The sequence below is a fragment of the Macaca mulatta genome, chromosome 10, assembly GCF_049350105.2.
Source record: "Macaca mulatta isolate MMU2019108-1 chromosome 10, T2T-MMU8v2.0, whole genome shotgun sequence".
Classification (NCBI taxonomy): Eukaryota; Metazoa; Chordata; class Mammalia; order Primates; family Cercopithecidae; genus Macaca; species Macaca mulatta.
Window position 1 is genome coordinate 21,546,543 of NC_133415.1, and position 18,063 is coordinate 21,564,605.

The 18,063-nt window shown below is 39.9% G+C and overlaps 1 protein-coding gene across 50 annotated transcripts in view; it reads right to left on the bottom strand.

The window, feature by feature from the left end:
- Positions 1-18,063, bottom strand: part of MTMR3 (myotubularin related protein 3) — a 142,918-nt gene that overhangs the window by 33,225 nt on the left and 91,630 nt on the right. For 37 of the 50 annotated variants that reach the window (XM_077950106.1, XM_077950102.1, XM_077950096.1 and 34 more), the window contains 4 exons: positions 16,363-16,452; positions 15,815-15,931; positions 7,180-7,262; positions 4,058-4,224 (listed from right to left, as the gene is read on the bottom strand). In XM_077950106.1, the coding sequence (XP_077806232.1) occupies positions 4,058-4,224; positions 7,180-7,262; positions 15,815-15,931; positions 16,363-16,452 (457 nt within the window). Of the gene's footprint in view, positions 1-4,057; positions 4,225-7,172; positions 7,263-15,814; positions 15,932-16,362; positions 16,470-18,063 lie in introns of all 50 variants that reach the window. The other 13 variants (XM_077950088.1, XM_077950103.1, XM_077950098.1 and 10 more) reach the window with 2 other exon arrangements.

Consider the following 18,063-nt stretch of genomic DNA (forward strand, 5'->3'; position numbering starts at 1 on the left):
CGGGCGCGGTTGTGGGCGCCTGTAGTCCCAGCTACTCGGGAGGCTGAGGCAGGAGAATGGCGTGAACCCGGGAGGCGGAGCTTGCAGTGAGCCGAGATCGCGCCACTGCACTCCAGCCTGGGCTGGGCGACAGAGTGAGACTCCGTCTCAAAAAAAAAAAAAAAAAAAAAAAAAAAACTTTCTTTTTAAAAGCAATGAAGTTCCCTAACTCTCTTTATCAGAAGCACAGTGTCAATCAGTGATCTAAAAAGTTTTCCCTAAAAAGTCTAGCTCCCTGGCTGATCCTGAGTATTCAAGCCCACAATTATATACAGCCTAAAAGGCCTAGGACAGAAGGGACCGGCCTTTACCTGGCAGGCGAGGAAGCAGACGAATACGAGTGAGAGAAGGTAAGAAACTATTTCTCACCAGATTTTCAAATATGGAGAAAGGAATTATGCTTTTCTACATACAAAGGTCCCAGTAAATCCTCTAGATGTAACTTCCTGGACTGCATTCAAACCCGGAGGACAGATAAATAGGCAGCTTCACAACAGTGTTAAGACCCAGAGTCATATGCTATTTGTGGATAAACAAGACGGGCTTAATGGACATTTCACATGAGAGAGGTTAGAGAGGTAGGCCTGACGCTACTAAACTGGCAGCTAAACTGCCCCGTCATCTGTCAGGCCTCCAGAATAACACTAGTATAGACCACCACCACCAAGTCAGTTGCAATGAGGAGCAGGAAGTTAAGGACATGGGAGAGAAGCTTTCAGCTTTAAGCCCACTTCTTTTTTAGTGTTTAAAGGGCTAAAAGAAGGGTCAAGAATTTGACAAAGGCTTCTGCAGGTTTCACAGGTAAACTCCAACAGCAATACTGAAACTTCTTCCAAAGCTGATTAAGCCTTAGAGCTGTGACCACAGTATGGCTGGCTTAACTATGACCGGTTCAACAGCCAGAAACTAAGATTTATATGAATACTAAGACAATTATGTAATTTTCTCATTTCCCTCCTCTCTGATACATTCTACTTCTAGCAAGCTAGGTAGAGAAGACTCCATAAAAGACTTTATTAACTGCTATGAGATTAAATTAACTTCCACCTCTCAGAGTCTACACTTGTGATATCATGTACTGGGGCAGATTATAAAAAGGCATGACTTTGAAATATCTCAAGTGTTGTCTCACCCTAAAGATGACTTGTAAGTATGTGGTTGTCTGGTATGCTAATATTTGATGAGTAATGCTATAGACACCACCACCACTCCACAATATTAGGTAACGACAAAAGAACCAGGTTGACTAGATGTCCTCGAGGTGGTTTTTTTTTTTTTTTTTTAAATTAAAACCAAGTTTTTCCTTTGTACTCCACAGTGAATATATATAAAAGGCAAAAGCCATACACACACATACATTCAACCAAGTCACTGAAATAAAAGATTCCATGCTGAGTGGTGGCAGGTTAACATAAGTGTGGACTGTGTATATACTGGGAAGAAACAAAATGCAACCCTTACTCATAATCTCTCGCCAAACAGTTATGATTGCATTACCTTGTAGTTGCATAATTTCCAAAGTGTTTTCATAAGCATGGCACATAGGGGGCACTTAAACATTTACTGAATTGAACTCTGCAGCATTAACAGATTTGATCTTCAGGATACCTGGATCAGCCTGGGCAGGAAGAGCATGAATGTCCCAGTTTAAAGCACAAAGGAAACTAAAGCATAGAGAGCATAAATTCTTGCCCAGTGTTTTCTTTTTCAACTAAATTGTAGAGTACGCATTTGAATTCAGGTTTCCTAATTCCTAAGTCAGTACTTTACCCCTCATGTGCCCTTGCATCACAAACCTACAAAAAGACAGACAACACCGTAGATATCTTTATGTCTTGATGGCCAAAGAATATCAGATATCATCAGGAAGGGAAAGGGTCTGGGGACAAAAGTCATCCCACCTCAGGACAAAGCCACCCATAATTAAAAGACTAGACAGAGGTACCTCTCAGGAATATCCTAAGAGTTTGCTCAAATCCAAAAGAAACTAAAATTATCAAGGGACTAAAAAAGCTCTCCTAAAAAGATAAGGACTTTTCCATCTGTGGTTGTGAGAGAACAGGAGAGGAGAAAGCAAATCTTGCTGAGTAAATGCTGGCAACCCAAAATTAGGGAGTACCTCTTGGAGTCAGGGGTCTTAAACAAATTAAAGTTCTTATATAACATAATGCAGTACAATCCACTCATTAAGTTCGTTATCCTAGGAGATGGTAGAAACTAAAAATAAAGAAGATACAATGGTTAAAAACTCAGAAAATGTACATGTAAAAGTTGTACACATCACTGTCTGTAAACTTTCTCTTTAAGAAAAACCCCCAAATTTGAAAAGAGCTATAAAAAAATTAAAAAATGTATTTAAAATGTGATGGCATCTCAATAAAGACAAAAAATAGATGCAACAATTGGAGTGAAGTGAGAGACAGTTTAAGCACATTCTCATAAACGTCAAGGTTGGTGTGGTCTGTCGTAGATGACAGGATTCTGCTAGCCTGGACATGCTTGTGAGAAGCTGGGATTCCGAGGCTTTCCCTGAGGCTCCATGAGGGCAGGTGCTTTTGTTTTTCAAACTCTGTATCCACAGCACCCCCCATGGTCAGGTCTGAATAACTGAGAACTGGTTTTAAGTTTTAAGTTCTGTGGTCAGTGATTAGCACTGGGACTTGACAACAGGCTTTTTACCTCTGAGCCTCCATTTCTTTGGCTCCCAAAACAGACACCAACCTATCTTGCCTGTTTGACAAGATTATGAGGATCAAACAAAAGTATTTATCAAAGCATCATTAAACATAAGATAATGCTAATGTTATAAGCATTTTAATACAACAGAACAAGAATGTGAACCAAAAGCTTCAATTAGTGATGGGGCCAGAGAACAAAGTAACAAAAGCAAGATTAGCCTCAAATGTTTAAAATGACCCCAGGCAGACTTATAAGATTGAAGATTCAGGATTAAAATTTCAGGTTTCTAGAAAAAAGTCCCAAGGGTAAACTTTATTTGAAGGAGGCTCACAACTTTTCACTGCATAGAAATGTAAGACTTCACTTCGAAACCTGACACACTAAAAGTCAGTGTTAGACCAGCAAAGTTCTATCTATGACCACATAAAGTTTACAGGAAACTACACGCAGAAAAATAACATGAACTTGGTCAAAGCCATTTCTGACGGAGAATGACAGTGAAGGGAACAAAGACCATAGAGGAATCAGGAAGCCTGGGTTCCAGAACAGGCTCAGCATCTCTTTTTTTTTTTTTTTGTGGGGGGGTCACATGTTAAAACCCACAATCTAGGCCAGATGCGATGGCTCATGCCTATAATCCCAGCACTATGGGCAGCCGAGGCAGGCGTATTACCTGATGTCGGGAGCTCAAGACCAGCCTTACCAACATGGAGAAATCCCATCTCTACTAAAAATAAAAAATTATCTGGGCATAGTGGCGCTTGGCATGCCTGTAATCCCAGCTGCTACACGGGAGGCTGAGGCAGGTGAATTGCTTGAACCCAGGAGGTGCAGGTTGCAGTGAGCTGAGATCACACCACTGCTCTCCAGCCTGGGCAACAAGAGCGAAACTCCATCTCAAAAAAAGAAAAACAAAACAAAAAAAAACCCCACAAAATCTATTTGTTCTTGATAGGCACCTGGTCTCTCACCAATGAACTCCTATTCAACTTTCAAAGCTGATTCAAAAGCCAGTTTAAATGTGAAGCCTTCCCACACATGTATACAAAACTCATGGCTCCCTTCTATTAGGCTTCCATAATATTCATAAAACCTTATTATAGTTGAGCTGTTTTTAGGCCCAATAGATTGTGATGCCTTCTAGTGTTCTTCCCTTCCCCTGGAAGGCAGAAAAGATGTTCTATTAAGCTTAGAAGAATGCTGCGCACATGCTAGGTGCTCCCTAAAATATACACTGATTGAATATATCAATGCTTAGGTGTCCCATTTCATGTTAAAAGTACCTCCATCAGTAGCTTGATAAAGCCCCTGGCCATTTGCACATTTCTGAAAGGCGTACCTGGTCTGCACAGGTCTCCATGTTGCTCCTTTTCACTGGCATAGACCTCCATGCACCAAGCATGGTATGCAAATGAGAAGAGATCTTCTATTTTAGCAGGTGGTCGGATTGCATTGTTCAGTCTCTTCAGCCACTCTTGACACTGCTCAAAAGTTGAAAACTGACACCTTTTGTAAAGCCAAACAAGTATGGATGTAATCAGACAGTTGAAGTGAAATGTAAGAAAAGCCATTATTTCAAGAATGCCCACTCGAACTGGGAACCACAGTCAAGAAAGCATCTGAGGCAGGCAGTCATTTGCATGCTCATTATCACTTATAAGAAAAACAAATGTTAGCCAATGGACCAAAATGTCCAAAGAAGGAAGCTGACCATGTGGAAAACCTATTTTTTTAGACTAATGAAATCTCTTCTAAGATTTATTAATGACAATTATTACAGAAAAATGGCAGCTATTCTCTTTCGAGTGGAGCTTCATTCTACTTCTTCCATGAAAGTTTTATGGTTGTCCCTCATAAAAAATGTGTTTAGAAAAATCCTTTTTGTTTTGTAGTAACATATTAGCACAAGTTTAAAACAAACAAACAAAAAACCACAGCATTATTTTTAGCCAGTTAGGGAGTAATTTCAATATTTAGCTATTAGGCCAAATCAGATCCAAAAGACAGACTGCACTGAAACTTTCAACTATGACCATGTAGAGAACAAAACAATTCTACTGTCAACTGCAATTTTCAGTATATACAACTAAGGAGTTAAAATAATTACTGAAAACTAATTTATTAAAGATGAGTTTAGGCTGAGTTCAGTGACTCATGCCTGTAATCCCAGCACTTTGGGAGGCCAAAACGGGCAGATCACTTGAGGTCAGGAGTTCGAGACCAGCCTGGCTAAAATGGCAAAACTCCCGTCTCTAAAAAAAATACAAAAATATTAGCCAGCTGTGGTGGCATGCACCTGTAATCCCAGCTACTCAGAAGGCTGAGGCACAAGAATCGCTTGAACCAGGGAGGTAGAGTTTGCAGTGAGCCAAGATCACACCACTGCACTCCAGCTTGGGCAACAGAGTGAGGCCTTGTCTCAAGAAAATAAATAAAAATAAAGATTTGTTTAAATATTTGGCCTTTTTGAATGCAATGTTAAAAATTAATTAATAAGCAACTACCTTCTTAAACTGAGTGGTGTAGCCAGTATCTATAAAAAATAAGCAAAATCTCACTGACTAAAAAGCAATTTAAATATCTGTCTTAAAACCAAGGGGTCACTTAAACCTCTCCCTCGTCCCAATCACGGTGGCTTATCAATATACCCACACATAATGTTTACTGACACCCCAGAAAAGGTCAGAGGAATGCAGTAAAAACTTGTGGAATTTAAGACCTCTAGGGCTATTAAATTTAAAAATGCATTTCAGGCATCGTTGTTGGTTTTTGGTTTTTTGTTTTTCAGACGGAGTCTTGTTCTGTCACCCAGGCTGGAGTACAGTGGCTTGATCTCAGCTCACTGCAACCTCTGCCTCCCAGGTTCAAGCAATTCTTCTGCCTCAGACTCCCGAACAGCTGGGACTACAGGCATGCACCACCACACCCAGCTAATTTTTGTATTTTTAGTAGAGACAGGGCTTTGCCATGTTGGTCAGGCTGGTCTCGAACTCCTGACCTCAAGTGATCCACCCACCTAGGCCTCCCAAAGTGCTAGGATTACAGGCGTGAGCCACCGCACCCAGCCTGCAACCATTATAGTTAAGAGCAGATAAAAATCATCAAAGAATGCTAAACTTATGGAGAAATTTTTATGAGAAGCAGGGACATTCGTATTGTTTCAAAGTGCGCCCCAGACTGTTTTTAGTTGCCAGAGAGAAAATGCAGCAATTATAGAGAAACCAGGTGACATCTCGACTGGAATAATCAAAATTAACATCACCAGTGAAGGATATGTGGACACGGTACTTCCAGATGTAATACAATACCCTGAAAAGCACGTGACATCATACATACAGTATTCCAGTTGAGAAAACATAACCTCAATTTAATTGAAGGAACACTGGACAAACACAAAATGAGAAGTATTCCATTAAAACAAAAGACTGTATTCTGCAAAATGTGAACGTCATAAAAGAAAGTAAGGCTGTAGAAAATGTTCCAGTTTGGGCGGGTATGGTGGCTCATGCCTGTAATCCCAGCACTTTGGGAAGCCAAAACGGGCAGATCATGAGGTCAGAGTTCAAGACCAGCCTGGCCAACATGGTGAAACTCCGTCTCTACTAAAAATACAAAAAATTAGCCAGGTGTGGTGGCACACGCCTATAATCCCAGCTACTCAGGAGGCTGAGGCAGGAGAATCACTTGAACTCAGGAGGCGGAGGTTGCAGTGAGCTGAGATCGTGCCACTGCACTCCAGCCTGAGCGACAGAGCAAGACTGTCTCAAAAACAAACAAAAACAAAAACAAAATGTTCCAGATTAAAGAAGGCTACAGAGTCATGGCAGCTAAATGCAATATATGACCTAGACTGGATCCTGTACTGAATGAGGTGAGGGAGAACGCTATAAAAAAATATCAGTAGGTCATTAGGTGAACTGACAAAACTGGAACATGTATAGTAGACTGGATATATGTATTATCAATGTAAAATTGAAAATTGATGATGCTATGGTTATGTAAGAAAATATCCCTATTCTTAGGAAAGCACACTAAAGTATTTTGGGATTAAGAGCCATGATTATGTAACTTACTCTCAATCTGTTCAGAAAAAGAATCACACACACACACACACACACACACACACACACACACACACATACACACCCCAGGCCTCTGCAAATAATAAAGCAAATAATAAAATGTTAACAAGTGAATCTGGGTAAATGGTGTACTGATATTCTTTTTAGTATTTTTACTTTTGTAAATATAAAATTATTTCCAAATTTTTTTTTAAAAAAAACATCTTTCAACATAGCAAAGTACACATCCTACAGATAAAATATTTCAGGCAAAAACTACTCAGAAAATATTCCTAATGACGTTAATCATCAAAAGGTATTTTACTAAGTTACCAAATAATGGACCCATTCTTTAAAAAATATTTTCCACACTAAACAGCAACACAAACATACCACATACCTGATAACTTTGCAGTCTTTGCAAGTCAAATGAAGCTGAAATATATCTCGGCATTCAACACTTTCTATAAGCTGTAATGGAACCTGCAATTAAAAAAAAATGAAGTCCTCTTAGTCAAAAAGGCTTTGACCCTGGAGTTCTTCAATGTGTCCAACAAGACTAATTAAAAAGAAGGGAAAGCAACAAAAATAGAGCTTCAAACTTATCTGCATCAACAGTACTCAAGTTATTTACTACAAAGTGAATTAGGACTTCCCTTTATCTCTAAATCAGTGGTCTCACGTCATGTCATAGCATGAAGGCAACAAAGAGGTGGCACCACCTTTGGAAGAAGGGGAGAATATATCTCTCAGGCACTGAATTCACAAGATCAGAGTACTACTTTTAGATGCTATAACTGACTATGATTTGCAATAATGCAATGACACAGAAGCTGAAGGGAGCCAGAACAGTAATCTTTTCTTGCTTATAGAAAAGAACTACAGATCAGAACACCAGTGGGAAACTACTGTTTGCCCCAAATGACAGAGTGGGCTTTAGTGTCAGCCAATGAGGCTCCTGAAAAAGACTAGAGTTCTAAGCTGACTGTGGATTGCACAGCGAAGATAATGGGGTAATAGCTTCTGGCCAGGCTCTCTACTAAGTAGAATAGATCCAAAAGGTATCAAAAAGGAGGGAGAAGGCCATACAGTGATCAAAGACGCTAAAACTATAACTATGTCAGATTTGCTTCAAAAGATCAGTTAGGAGCCCTGTTTGCAAAATGGGGTTTGAGGTTTGAACAAGCTGGAATGGTTCCTCCTTGCCAATCTGGTCTGCAAACTCTACTGGACACAGGATTATGTATAACAGCAGACAGAAGGGAGACAGATAGAAGCAAAAGCATCTAGACAGGGTGCCAAATCTTCAGGACAATATGAGGATCCTCCTCCTATCCCTCAAATCATCCTAATTCAACCCTTGGCTTCAAAAAGCAATTTCTAGGCTTTCAAGGCAAACCTGGTAAAATAATAGTGAATACTTTTACTCCTTGAAAAAGGAGTGGGCCATTTGCCTCTTACAGTGTATCAAGCCTAGCCAAAATGTGGCTCTGGGAGTTGCAAATAGCATTCCAACAACTTGTGTTTAGTATGCAAAGAGGAGGGCAGTCTCCTCCAATGCAGACAGGAACAAGAGTGCTGTCTGCACAGGCTGGCTCTCGTGTTAGTTGAGCCAGTTTCAGGAACAAGCTTCCTGCAAACTCTGCCCCACCACGGAGCTGCCAGTCAGCAGAAAACTCTCAGAATGAGGATGCAGGGATCAAAAAGAAGCCTAGTGATGGACAAAGAAACAAACTGGGGCAGGGGTTAAAGAAGAGAAGAAAGCAAAATAATTATTACTCACATAAATGACTGGGAGTTTCTACCTTAGGACTAAAGTCTTCTTGCTTTTAAGTCTACACTCTACAAAAATTCCCTTACAAATGTAATAGGACTGGGGTCAGAGAAAGACTAAGAAATCTTGGCTGGACGTGGTGGCTCACGCCTGTAATGCCAACACTTTGGGAGGCTGAGGTGGGCAGATCACCTGAGGTCGGGAGTTTGAGACCAGCCTGATCAACATGGAGAAACCCCATCTCTACTAAAAATACAAACTTATCCGGGTGTGGTGGCACATGCCTGTAATCCCAGCTACTCCAGAGGCTGAGGCAGGAGAATCACTTGAATCCCAGAGGCGGAGACTGCGGTAAGCTGAGATCACGCCATTGCACGCCAGCCTGGGCAACAAGAGCGAAACTCCATCTCAAAAAAAAAAAAATCTTGCCTGTGTTCTGAGAACAAAAGGAGCTTTTGGCCCTGTTTTTGTTTACGTCCTTAAACCCAAGGTGCTGTGAGAAACTGCAACTGATGCAACTAAGACTTCTTCCGAGACCTGTGCATCTAAGAAGGGGAAAAAAAAAACCCTACAATTTATCAGAGATACACTATAAAGAAGAAATATTGAGATTAAGAAGATAGAGATTAGAAGACAATATTGCTTTGTTCTGAGGCCAGTCCTCTGGGTAGCCTGTAACAGACACTTACTGCATTTTGTATATACTCCTGCTAACTACCCTACTCCCTATATATCCCCCCAAAATGTGGCTGCACACCGGCAATTAAAAGGCGTGAGTTCTAATCTCAATTTTCTAAAATGTTACCAATTAAAATTTTGCCGGCTTCATTGGACAAGCCTCCAGCCTTCCCATGTGCCATCAGCCTCTGCTTTCTGAACCTCAGTCACAACTAAGGAAATCTCTGGCATGGGGCCTAGGAAGAGTCTGGGATAGGATTAGAGTGAGCTTTACAAATCCACATGAAGAAGCTGCTCCTGCAGCAGTCACCTGCATCCCAAGTCCCCTGCAACTGACTGACTTTATGGACAGAAGACATGAAAACCAGCTAATGCCCTTAGCAGCTGCTGGGGGAAATGGATTAGCCTTTGCTACGTTGCTACAAAGAACAAGTAAGTTTTACATCCTTATTACTAAATCAGAGCCCAATGGCCTGTGCCCAAACTTAATAGAGTAAAGTATCTCAGAGCATGCAAAACACTGGCTACCTAAAATTGAGGCAATATATACACATATATTTTTTCTGTATTTTAACATCGTAAATTTAAGAAAGAAGAATTAAAATGTTGGTTCTATGGGTTGAAATCAGATTGCAGACACTAGCAAGTCACCAAAATCAACCATGTGTATACAAGTCACAGATATGGAGAACAGATTTTAATATTCATGCAGATTGTCACAAGCAGGAAAGTTTAATATGCAGCAAGAATAGGGACCTATAAAAGGGAAACACATGATTTTTATAACAAATGTCTCCCTTTTCTTCTCCTTTCTACTCCATTGTTTCCCTTCAGTGCTCCGTCCACAGATTGCCTTTTTTCTTTTTTTTTTTTTGAGACAGTCTTGTTACTATTGCCCAGGCTGGAGCGCAACGGTGCAATCTCAGTCCACCGCAACCTCCACCTCCCAGGTTCAAGCTATTCTCCCTGCCTCAGCCTCCTGAGTAGCTGAGATCACAGGCACCTGCTACCACACCCAGCTAATTTTTTGTATTTTTAGTAGAGATGGGGTTTCGCCATTTGGCCAGGCTGGTCTCGAACCCCTGACCTCAGGTGATCCACCTGCCTCGGCCTCCCAAAGTTCTGGGATTACAGGTGTGAGCCACTGCGCCCAGTCCATCATGCCTTTTCTAAAAGGCAGAATTGGCCTTCTCCTGTTCATACCTCCATCCAAAACATACTGTTTCCCTACTTTCTTAAGGCCCACTCCATTGCTTTAGGTTCAAATTTCCTCATGTAAGAAAATGATCTCTTACCATTTCTATAACTAGAGATACCCTACATTCAAACTCAAAAGCAAATTACAGATTCAAGAGCCAGTCCACTTTACAGCCCAGGAAGGTTAAACTACTACACTATAAGCTAGTATAGTAAAGTCAGGACCAGAATCCGTGTCTGTCCTCCAGCCTGGGCTCCTTCCACCACACATGGTGTGCCTTTCTTTCTTCCCCTACACTTGGACTTCTCTTCCATATGAGCTGTACTTTAGTTCTTCTTGCACAAATAAGTAGCTTCTCCACCAGGGATCTTCAAGAGAAAAATAGAGTTTAAATCAAAACTCCTCAGATGCCATTCTTTTTGTAACACAGTAGCAAGATAAACTCACTTTCAAATCCCTTAAACCTACTGATTCAATGTCTTGTAACAACTCATTTTCTTTTTGCTCCTCTCTCCTCTATCTCCACCTGCCAGGTAACACAATCTCACTTTACAATGCTTTTCCTAATATAAATTTCACCAAACTCAGGCTCAAACAATGCATCAAACACATTCAGTGCTACAACCAATTCCTCAAAAAGCCAAAAGTTACATCACAGACACTAACACCCTTAAGAGCATCAATCCAAAAAAAAAAAAAACAAAACAAAAGCAGAAGAGCGGCAGTTTAAAAACTTAACAGACATGCACAGGTTATGTCCAAAGTACTGTCACATTTCAGAGGGATCTGATGCCATCATACCCTACTATATTTACCTCCTCAACTCATTCTGGGTGTGTGTGCATACATGTGCATTATTTTTAAACACCAGAATTTAGAGTGGGATAATTTCTACCTTTTTAAAAACAAACACCCTTTTTATAGCCTGAATGGGAAGTACTAATCTTGTACTTGTACACCTGAAGTTAAAATGCCAGTAACAGCGTAAAAATGGATCTAAATCTAAAATCAGTAATAAAGTGGAATATCTGGGCGCAAAATCTTTTCATTTAAAAACTAATCAGGGCCAGGCACAACGGCTTACACCTATAATCCCAGCACTTTGGTAGGCTGAGGCAGGAGGATCGCTTGAGCCCAGGAGTTCAAGACCAGCCTGGGCAACATGGTGAAACCCTGTCACTACAATAATATAACATAACATAAAAAAAAAAAGATAAAAAAATAAAATAAAATAATAAAATAAAACAAAAAATTGGGTGCAGCGGCTCACATCTGTAATCCCAGCACTTTGGGAGGCCAAGGTGGGTGGACTGCTTGAGCCCAGGAGTTTGAGACCAGCCTGGGCAACATAGACATCTCTACAAGAAATAAAATTAAATTAACTGAACATGGTGGCACGTGTCTGTAGACCCAGCTACTCAGAAGGTTGAGGTGGGAGGATCACCTAAGCACAGGAAGTTGAGGCTGCAGTGGGCCATGATGGCGCCACTGCACTCCAGCCTGGGCGACAGAGCAAGACCCTGTTTCAAAAAACAACCACCAAAAATCCACTAACCAGCAAAAGACTGTCACTGGTTTAAGACTCAAACTCTGTTGTTCACCTTTGACAAATTACAAGCCTCCAGCACTGCTTTCGGAGGCTCCCACTATTATATGAATGCTAGATAAAAGTGCATTAAGTATTAACAATAACCTCCTTCGCAGCAGGGTGTGGTGGCTAATGCCTATAGTCCAAACACTTTGAGAGGCTGAGGTGGGAGGATAACTTGAGCCCAGGAGGCTAAGGCTGCAGTGAGCCTAGACTGTGCTACCGCACTCCAGTCTGGGCGACAGAGTGAAACTCCGTCTCCAAAAAAAGGGTAAGAAAAAAATACTAGTGTTGATTTTACAAATTATTTCTAATAGAAACCTGTTCTACATTTTTTTGAAGGTCACAATTCCATCTGCTTATGTATAAACTATAGGGCTTTTTCTTTACCCTACAAATTGTTCTCATAGTAGCATACAACTAGAATTTGGTCCAGTAAGAGGAAAAGGACTCATGCAGAGGGGAAACATTCTGCTGATTTGCAAAGTGAGCATCTAACACTCAAAATCAATTAGCTCCAAGCACAGGTGCAGCAACCACCTAGAATTTTCATGCTACTTACTGGGATTTCAGAAGCAGCAGATTGAGAGTCTATTAAATTACACACACACACACACACACACACACTTTTAAATGTTCATGAATTCCACTTGAACACTTTAACTTGTTTATAAATTATCTAAGCTTCAAAGAACTACGTCTGTAAATATGTAATAATAATTTGGGAAAAGCACAGAAAAGGAGCAGTTTATACCTTAAGTGCTACACACAAACTACTACAGAGATTCTTTACCACAGGAACTGGAACTTGATATTCAGTGAATGTGTGAATTAAAGTAATTATGTTTATGGTATCAAAACCTACAGACACATTTTACTCAATGTGCTGTGAAATTAAAAGAGAATACATGATATCAGGTAGCTATTTAAAACATGATGGTAAGTCATTTTCTAAAGTGCTAAGTATTTTAAGCATACAAAATGATGCAAACTGGGGCATGCCACAACATATACTGGTACGTTTGGGCTTTGATGGTTTAAATGTGTTTGATATAGATAAAATAACCTTTAAAGAGAGCCTCCTGATCTAACATTTTATTGAAACACTTATTTGCTGAGAAAGGAAAGGAAATACCACTACCAACTGTCTGATCTCCATCCAGGACCTGATCCAGGAGGAGTCCTTGTTTCCTAAGTACCTCCAGATTTCAGGTTTCAGGAATCTCTTAGTACTAGCTGTGATAAATTAATTTTTATGGAGGAGTTCTAGTCTCTCTCAATCTGAAATTTAAGTCACTGCAATGCCAAAATACTTTTACACCATCATTTTTCTGTACAAAGTCATTACCTTGGGGTTTTTGTCGGGTTTTGTTGTTGTTGTTTTTGACAGAGTCTCCCTCTGTCATCCAGGCTGGAGTGCAGTGGCGTAATCTCGGCTCATTGCAACCTCCACCTCCTGGGTTTAAGCGATTCTCCTACCTCAGCTTCCTGAGTAGCACATGCCACCATGCCCAGCTAATTTTTGTAGTTTTAGTAGAGATGGGGTTTCACCATTTTGGCCAGGCTGGTCTCGAACTCCCAACCTCAGGTGATCCACCTGCCTCAGCCTCCCAAAGTGCTGGATTACAGGCGTGCATCACTGCACCCGGCCTACCCTGGGCTTTTTAAGTAACATGTAGGCTCTATGCTTTAAAGGGTTACGATGCTAACAGAAAAAAACACTTTCAGGTTAAGAAAATGGATCAAAAGAAAGAACAGCGGCAAGTTTCCTTAAGCATTATCTCTCAATCACAATGGGGGATCAGCAATTCCAGTCAACAACCTACTTACACAGCTATCCTTAGAGACAATTAAGACACAGCCTATTCACACAGATATGTATTGTTTTAAAATAAGCTTTAAACGCCAAAGGGGGAAAAGGTTCTAATGCCCACTTCAAACCCACATTAACTTCAATTCATTGAATATTTACTGAATATTGTGGCACCAAGAGACATGCTGGATCTTAAAGATACAAAGAATTAACCAAAAATTACAACCTAATTGGTAAATGTTATAAAAGAATGTACAAGATAAAGACAAAGCAAAGAGTGTAATTAACGTTCATAGAGGGAACTGGGACTAAGAAAGGCTTCACAGAAGTTATCACCTGAACTGAATTTTGACAGATGAATAGAAGTTTCTGGGCAGAAAAGGGAATACAGAGATATGAGGTATGGCTGAAGAGTACAAGGAGGCTGCTTTTACAAGTAAAAAAACGTGAAAATGGGGAAAGGAGGGAAGCTGACAACATTGCAGGGACCAAGGATCACAAACAGCTTCATGCCATGCTAAATAATTTGATCATCATAGAAGCAGTGAAGAAACACTGAAGGGCTTTAAGCTGATGAATGACATGATCAGTTTCATGCTTTCTTTCCGGCAGACCTTATTCTCAAATAGTTCTAAAAATAGTCTCTGAAATACTTGGCCATCAACCAATAAACTGATAAATACAGTATATGAAAAAATGCAATGATATAAAACTATCATTCTCACATGCAATTTAATTATAATTCCAGCAATTCAAACACTGAAAGAACACAAAGTTAAACTGGGCAGTTCTACTGAACATCACTATCATTACTTCCACAGTAGCTGGTGGGGAATTCTCAGTTGCTGGGATTTTATAGGTGTTTCCAGAACCCCTTTCCCCTCCCCATTACGACTACTCAAATCCAAGTGGACCCTTCTGAACAGAGTGCTACATAGTATGAAAGAACAGCATTGGCTCTTTCCTTAATGAATCTGGTGTGTATCTTTAGCTGATAGAAACTGATGTAACTGCTATTATCACGGCCCAAATCTAGAAGCCAGAAGGGATTCAGGCCAAAACTGCTCTTGGACATAAATGCTTAACTACAAAGAACAATGACAGTAACAAGTAAAAAATGTCGACTACCAAAAAAGAAAAAAAATGACAGCCACTGAGCTTTTCTTTAATTGCTGAGTAAAACAAATGAACAATAGATTTCAAAGAATCCCAAAATGAACCCAAAACACAGTCTGCATGGAATTACAGTTCCGAGCTGTTTTAACGTGTCATAATACACACTTCTCTGTGCTGGAAGTGGAGTGTAGAAAGCCACAACACTGGCAAGTAAAGAAGGAAGAAGGCATTTGCTGTAAGTAAGTAATTTTCAGGCCTTTGTTGCTTTCATTTAAGACTAATGATAGCAGAGCATTGAAAGAACCAGTTCACTGAGAGGACATTCATAACTGAAAAGGGTAAATGTACTCTTGAGAATCAAGAGCCTTCCTTTTCTTCAGTAATACATAGTCCATTATGCAAATAAACATTATACTTAACATCTACACTTATACCACCAAGGAGTCATTAGAGTAACTTCATGCTGTAATGAGTCTGCAGTGAGCTCAAAGTACATCTCATCATTTGACATTAAGGCCCAGGGAATTACCTCAACTGAGGCAGTTGGTAACTACTAAAGATTGAGGAATAAAAGCCTATTCAGCCTTTACACCTTTATAAAGCTTAATGATACAGCATTACCTAGTGCAAATCATTCACTGTTAACTAAACAATGGACACCTCAGCTGACAACTACACACATCATTTTAAATCAAGCATAAGAGTTGCTTGCTGACCTAGTGTTCCTTGAGTGCTAAATTAAGTGAGAAAAGCAGAGCACATAATGCTTTCACTCCCAATTCTGTATGCCTCTCCTCTCTTTGAGAGCATTAAATTTGACTTCCTTTCTCCATCTACCTTAGAGGGAGAACAGTTGGTAATCACTTACATTAACAAGAGACTCCTTAAACTTGATGTGAAGTCTGTAATTGGAAAGGGCAATGATGGCATCCTCGGCACGGCCCACAAACTCTGTGCTCTCTCCATGAAGTTCAAGGAAAGGAACCTTCGAAATGAAAGAAACCCTTTAGAGTTCTGAAGCAGTTAAAAAAAAAAAAAGGCTTCAAACATTAGTTGGCTGAATGGATGGTAAATCCTCTGCCACTGAAGTTGAAAACACAGCACGTAAGTAGACAAGGAACCTAAAGAGGATGGCTTTATACCCACCTAATTCAAATATATCTAGTTATTCAAATTCTGAACTAATAAAGGAATGATACAGAGAAGATCATCTTAAACAGTGGATTCCCAGGAAATAAGTCTGGCTAAAATGAGATGTTTTCCAGCTTGCATTTCTTTCTTTCTTTCTATCTATCTATCTATCTATCTATCTATCTATCTATCTATCTATCTATCACATTACACTTCAATCCATTAACTCTGCTATACAGTTAATGCTAAATAAATATTTTATATTTAAAAGTGGCCTATAATTACCTGAAGATTCTCATCCTCCCGGATCAGCTGCTTCCTGGGAAAGATCTGATTGGCCTGGATGCACTCAAGGCTGTGTCGAGTCTCTTCATCCTGGAAAAGTCCAAAACCTTAAAATAATTTCAAAGCTTCTAATCATCCATATTTGGTTTTTCTGCCATGTCTGCTAGTATAATCACAATGAAAGTACGAAGACCAAGGTGAACAGGCAGAAAAGCTCAAGGAAACAATACAGATCTTAAAGTTTTTTATCCATTATATTAGGTACAACTGGTCTGAAAGCACATTAATGCAAAAAAAGAAAAAAAAAATGTCAGAGTTTAGAATATTTCTTTTAGGCACTAACAGGTTTGTTAATACATTTCTTCTTCTTCTTTTTTTTTTTAAAGACAGAGTCTCACTCTGTCACCCAGGCAGTGGTGCACTGGTAGTGTAGTGCACAGGTAGTGTGGTGGTGTAATCTCGGCTCATTGCAACCTCGGCCTCCCAGGTTCAGGCAATTCTCCTGCCTCAGCTTCCTGAGTAGTTGGGACTGCAGGTGTGCCCCACAACACCTGGCTACTATTTTTTGTAGAGACGGGGTTTTGCCATGTTAGTCAGGCTAGTCTCCAACTCCTGGCCTCAGGTGATACAGCTGCCTCAGCCTCCCAAAGTGCTGGAGTAACAGACCTGAGCCACTGTGCCCAGTCCCACATTACTTTTAAGAGAAACCAAGATATAATGCTTTTTTCTCTTTAAGTTACAATCTTAAATTATTTGAGAGATACATACTGAAATATTTAAAAATGAAAGGTGACATTTGAAATTTGCTTCAAAATAATTGGGGCGGGAGTAAGGAAGAAGTGGGACGTAAGTGAAACAGGACTACCTATGAATTAATAATTCATAAAACTGGGTGAGAGTTCATTATCTCTATCATTGTGTCTACTCTGGTTATATGTGAAATTTTCATAATAGAAAGCTTGAAAACAATTTCTAAGAAAAAGTAAGCTTAAGAACCGAATTTCCCAAGTTGAAAATATTTGAAAGACTATCCTTCATTTATTCTGCCTTATATTACAAAATGTATTTCTGATAAGACAATTTCAAAAGAAGCAGCAATAAATTCTCATCTAGATGCATGTGAATCGAATTATAATTTGTATTAAAAAGTAATCTTTTGCATTATGAATTTTTATGGTATAGGAAGACATGAGAAAAATGTCATCTATTAGAAAGCCTGACTAAATTATAATAGAATCTGTTTACACAGCAATTTTTTTTTTTTTTTAAAGTCAGGGTTTTGCTCTGTCACTCGTGTTGGAGTGCAGTAGCACAATCACAGCTAACTGTAACCTCCAACTCCTGGGCTCAAGTGATCCTCCAGCCTCAGCCTCTCAGGTATCTGGGACCACAGGCACCCACCACCATGCCAGACTAATTTTATTTTCAGTAGAGAAAAGGTCTCGTTATATTGCCCAGGTTGGTCTCAAACTCCTGGGCTCAAGTGATCCTCCCACCTTAGCCTCCCAAAGTGCTGGGATTACAGGTGTGAGCCATCAAACCCAGCCCCACACAGCAATTTTTAAAAGAGCAAAAGCCACATCATGTTCAACTGACAGCATTAAGAATTATAACCAGTGGTTACTGGCTGCTTCTGTATATACTACTTAACACAATTCCAATAATTTTATAAATCCTCCCCCAAAAAGTTTTTCCTCTTAT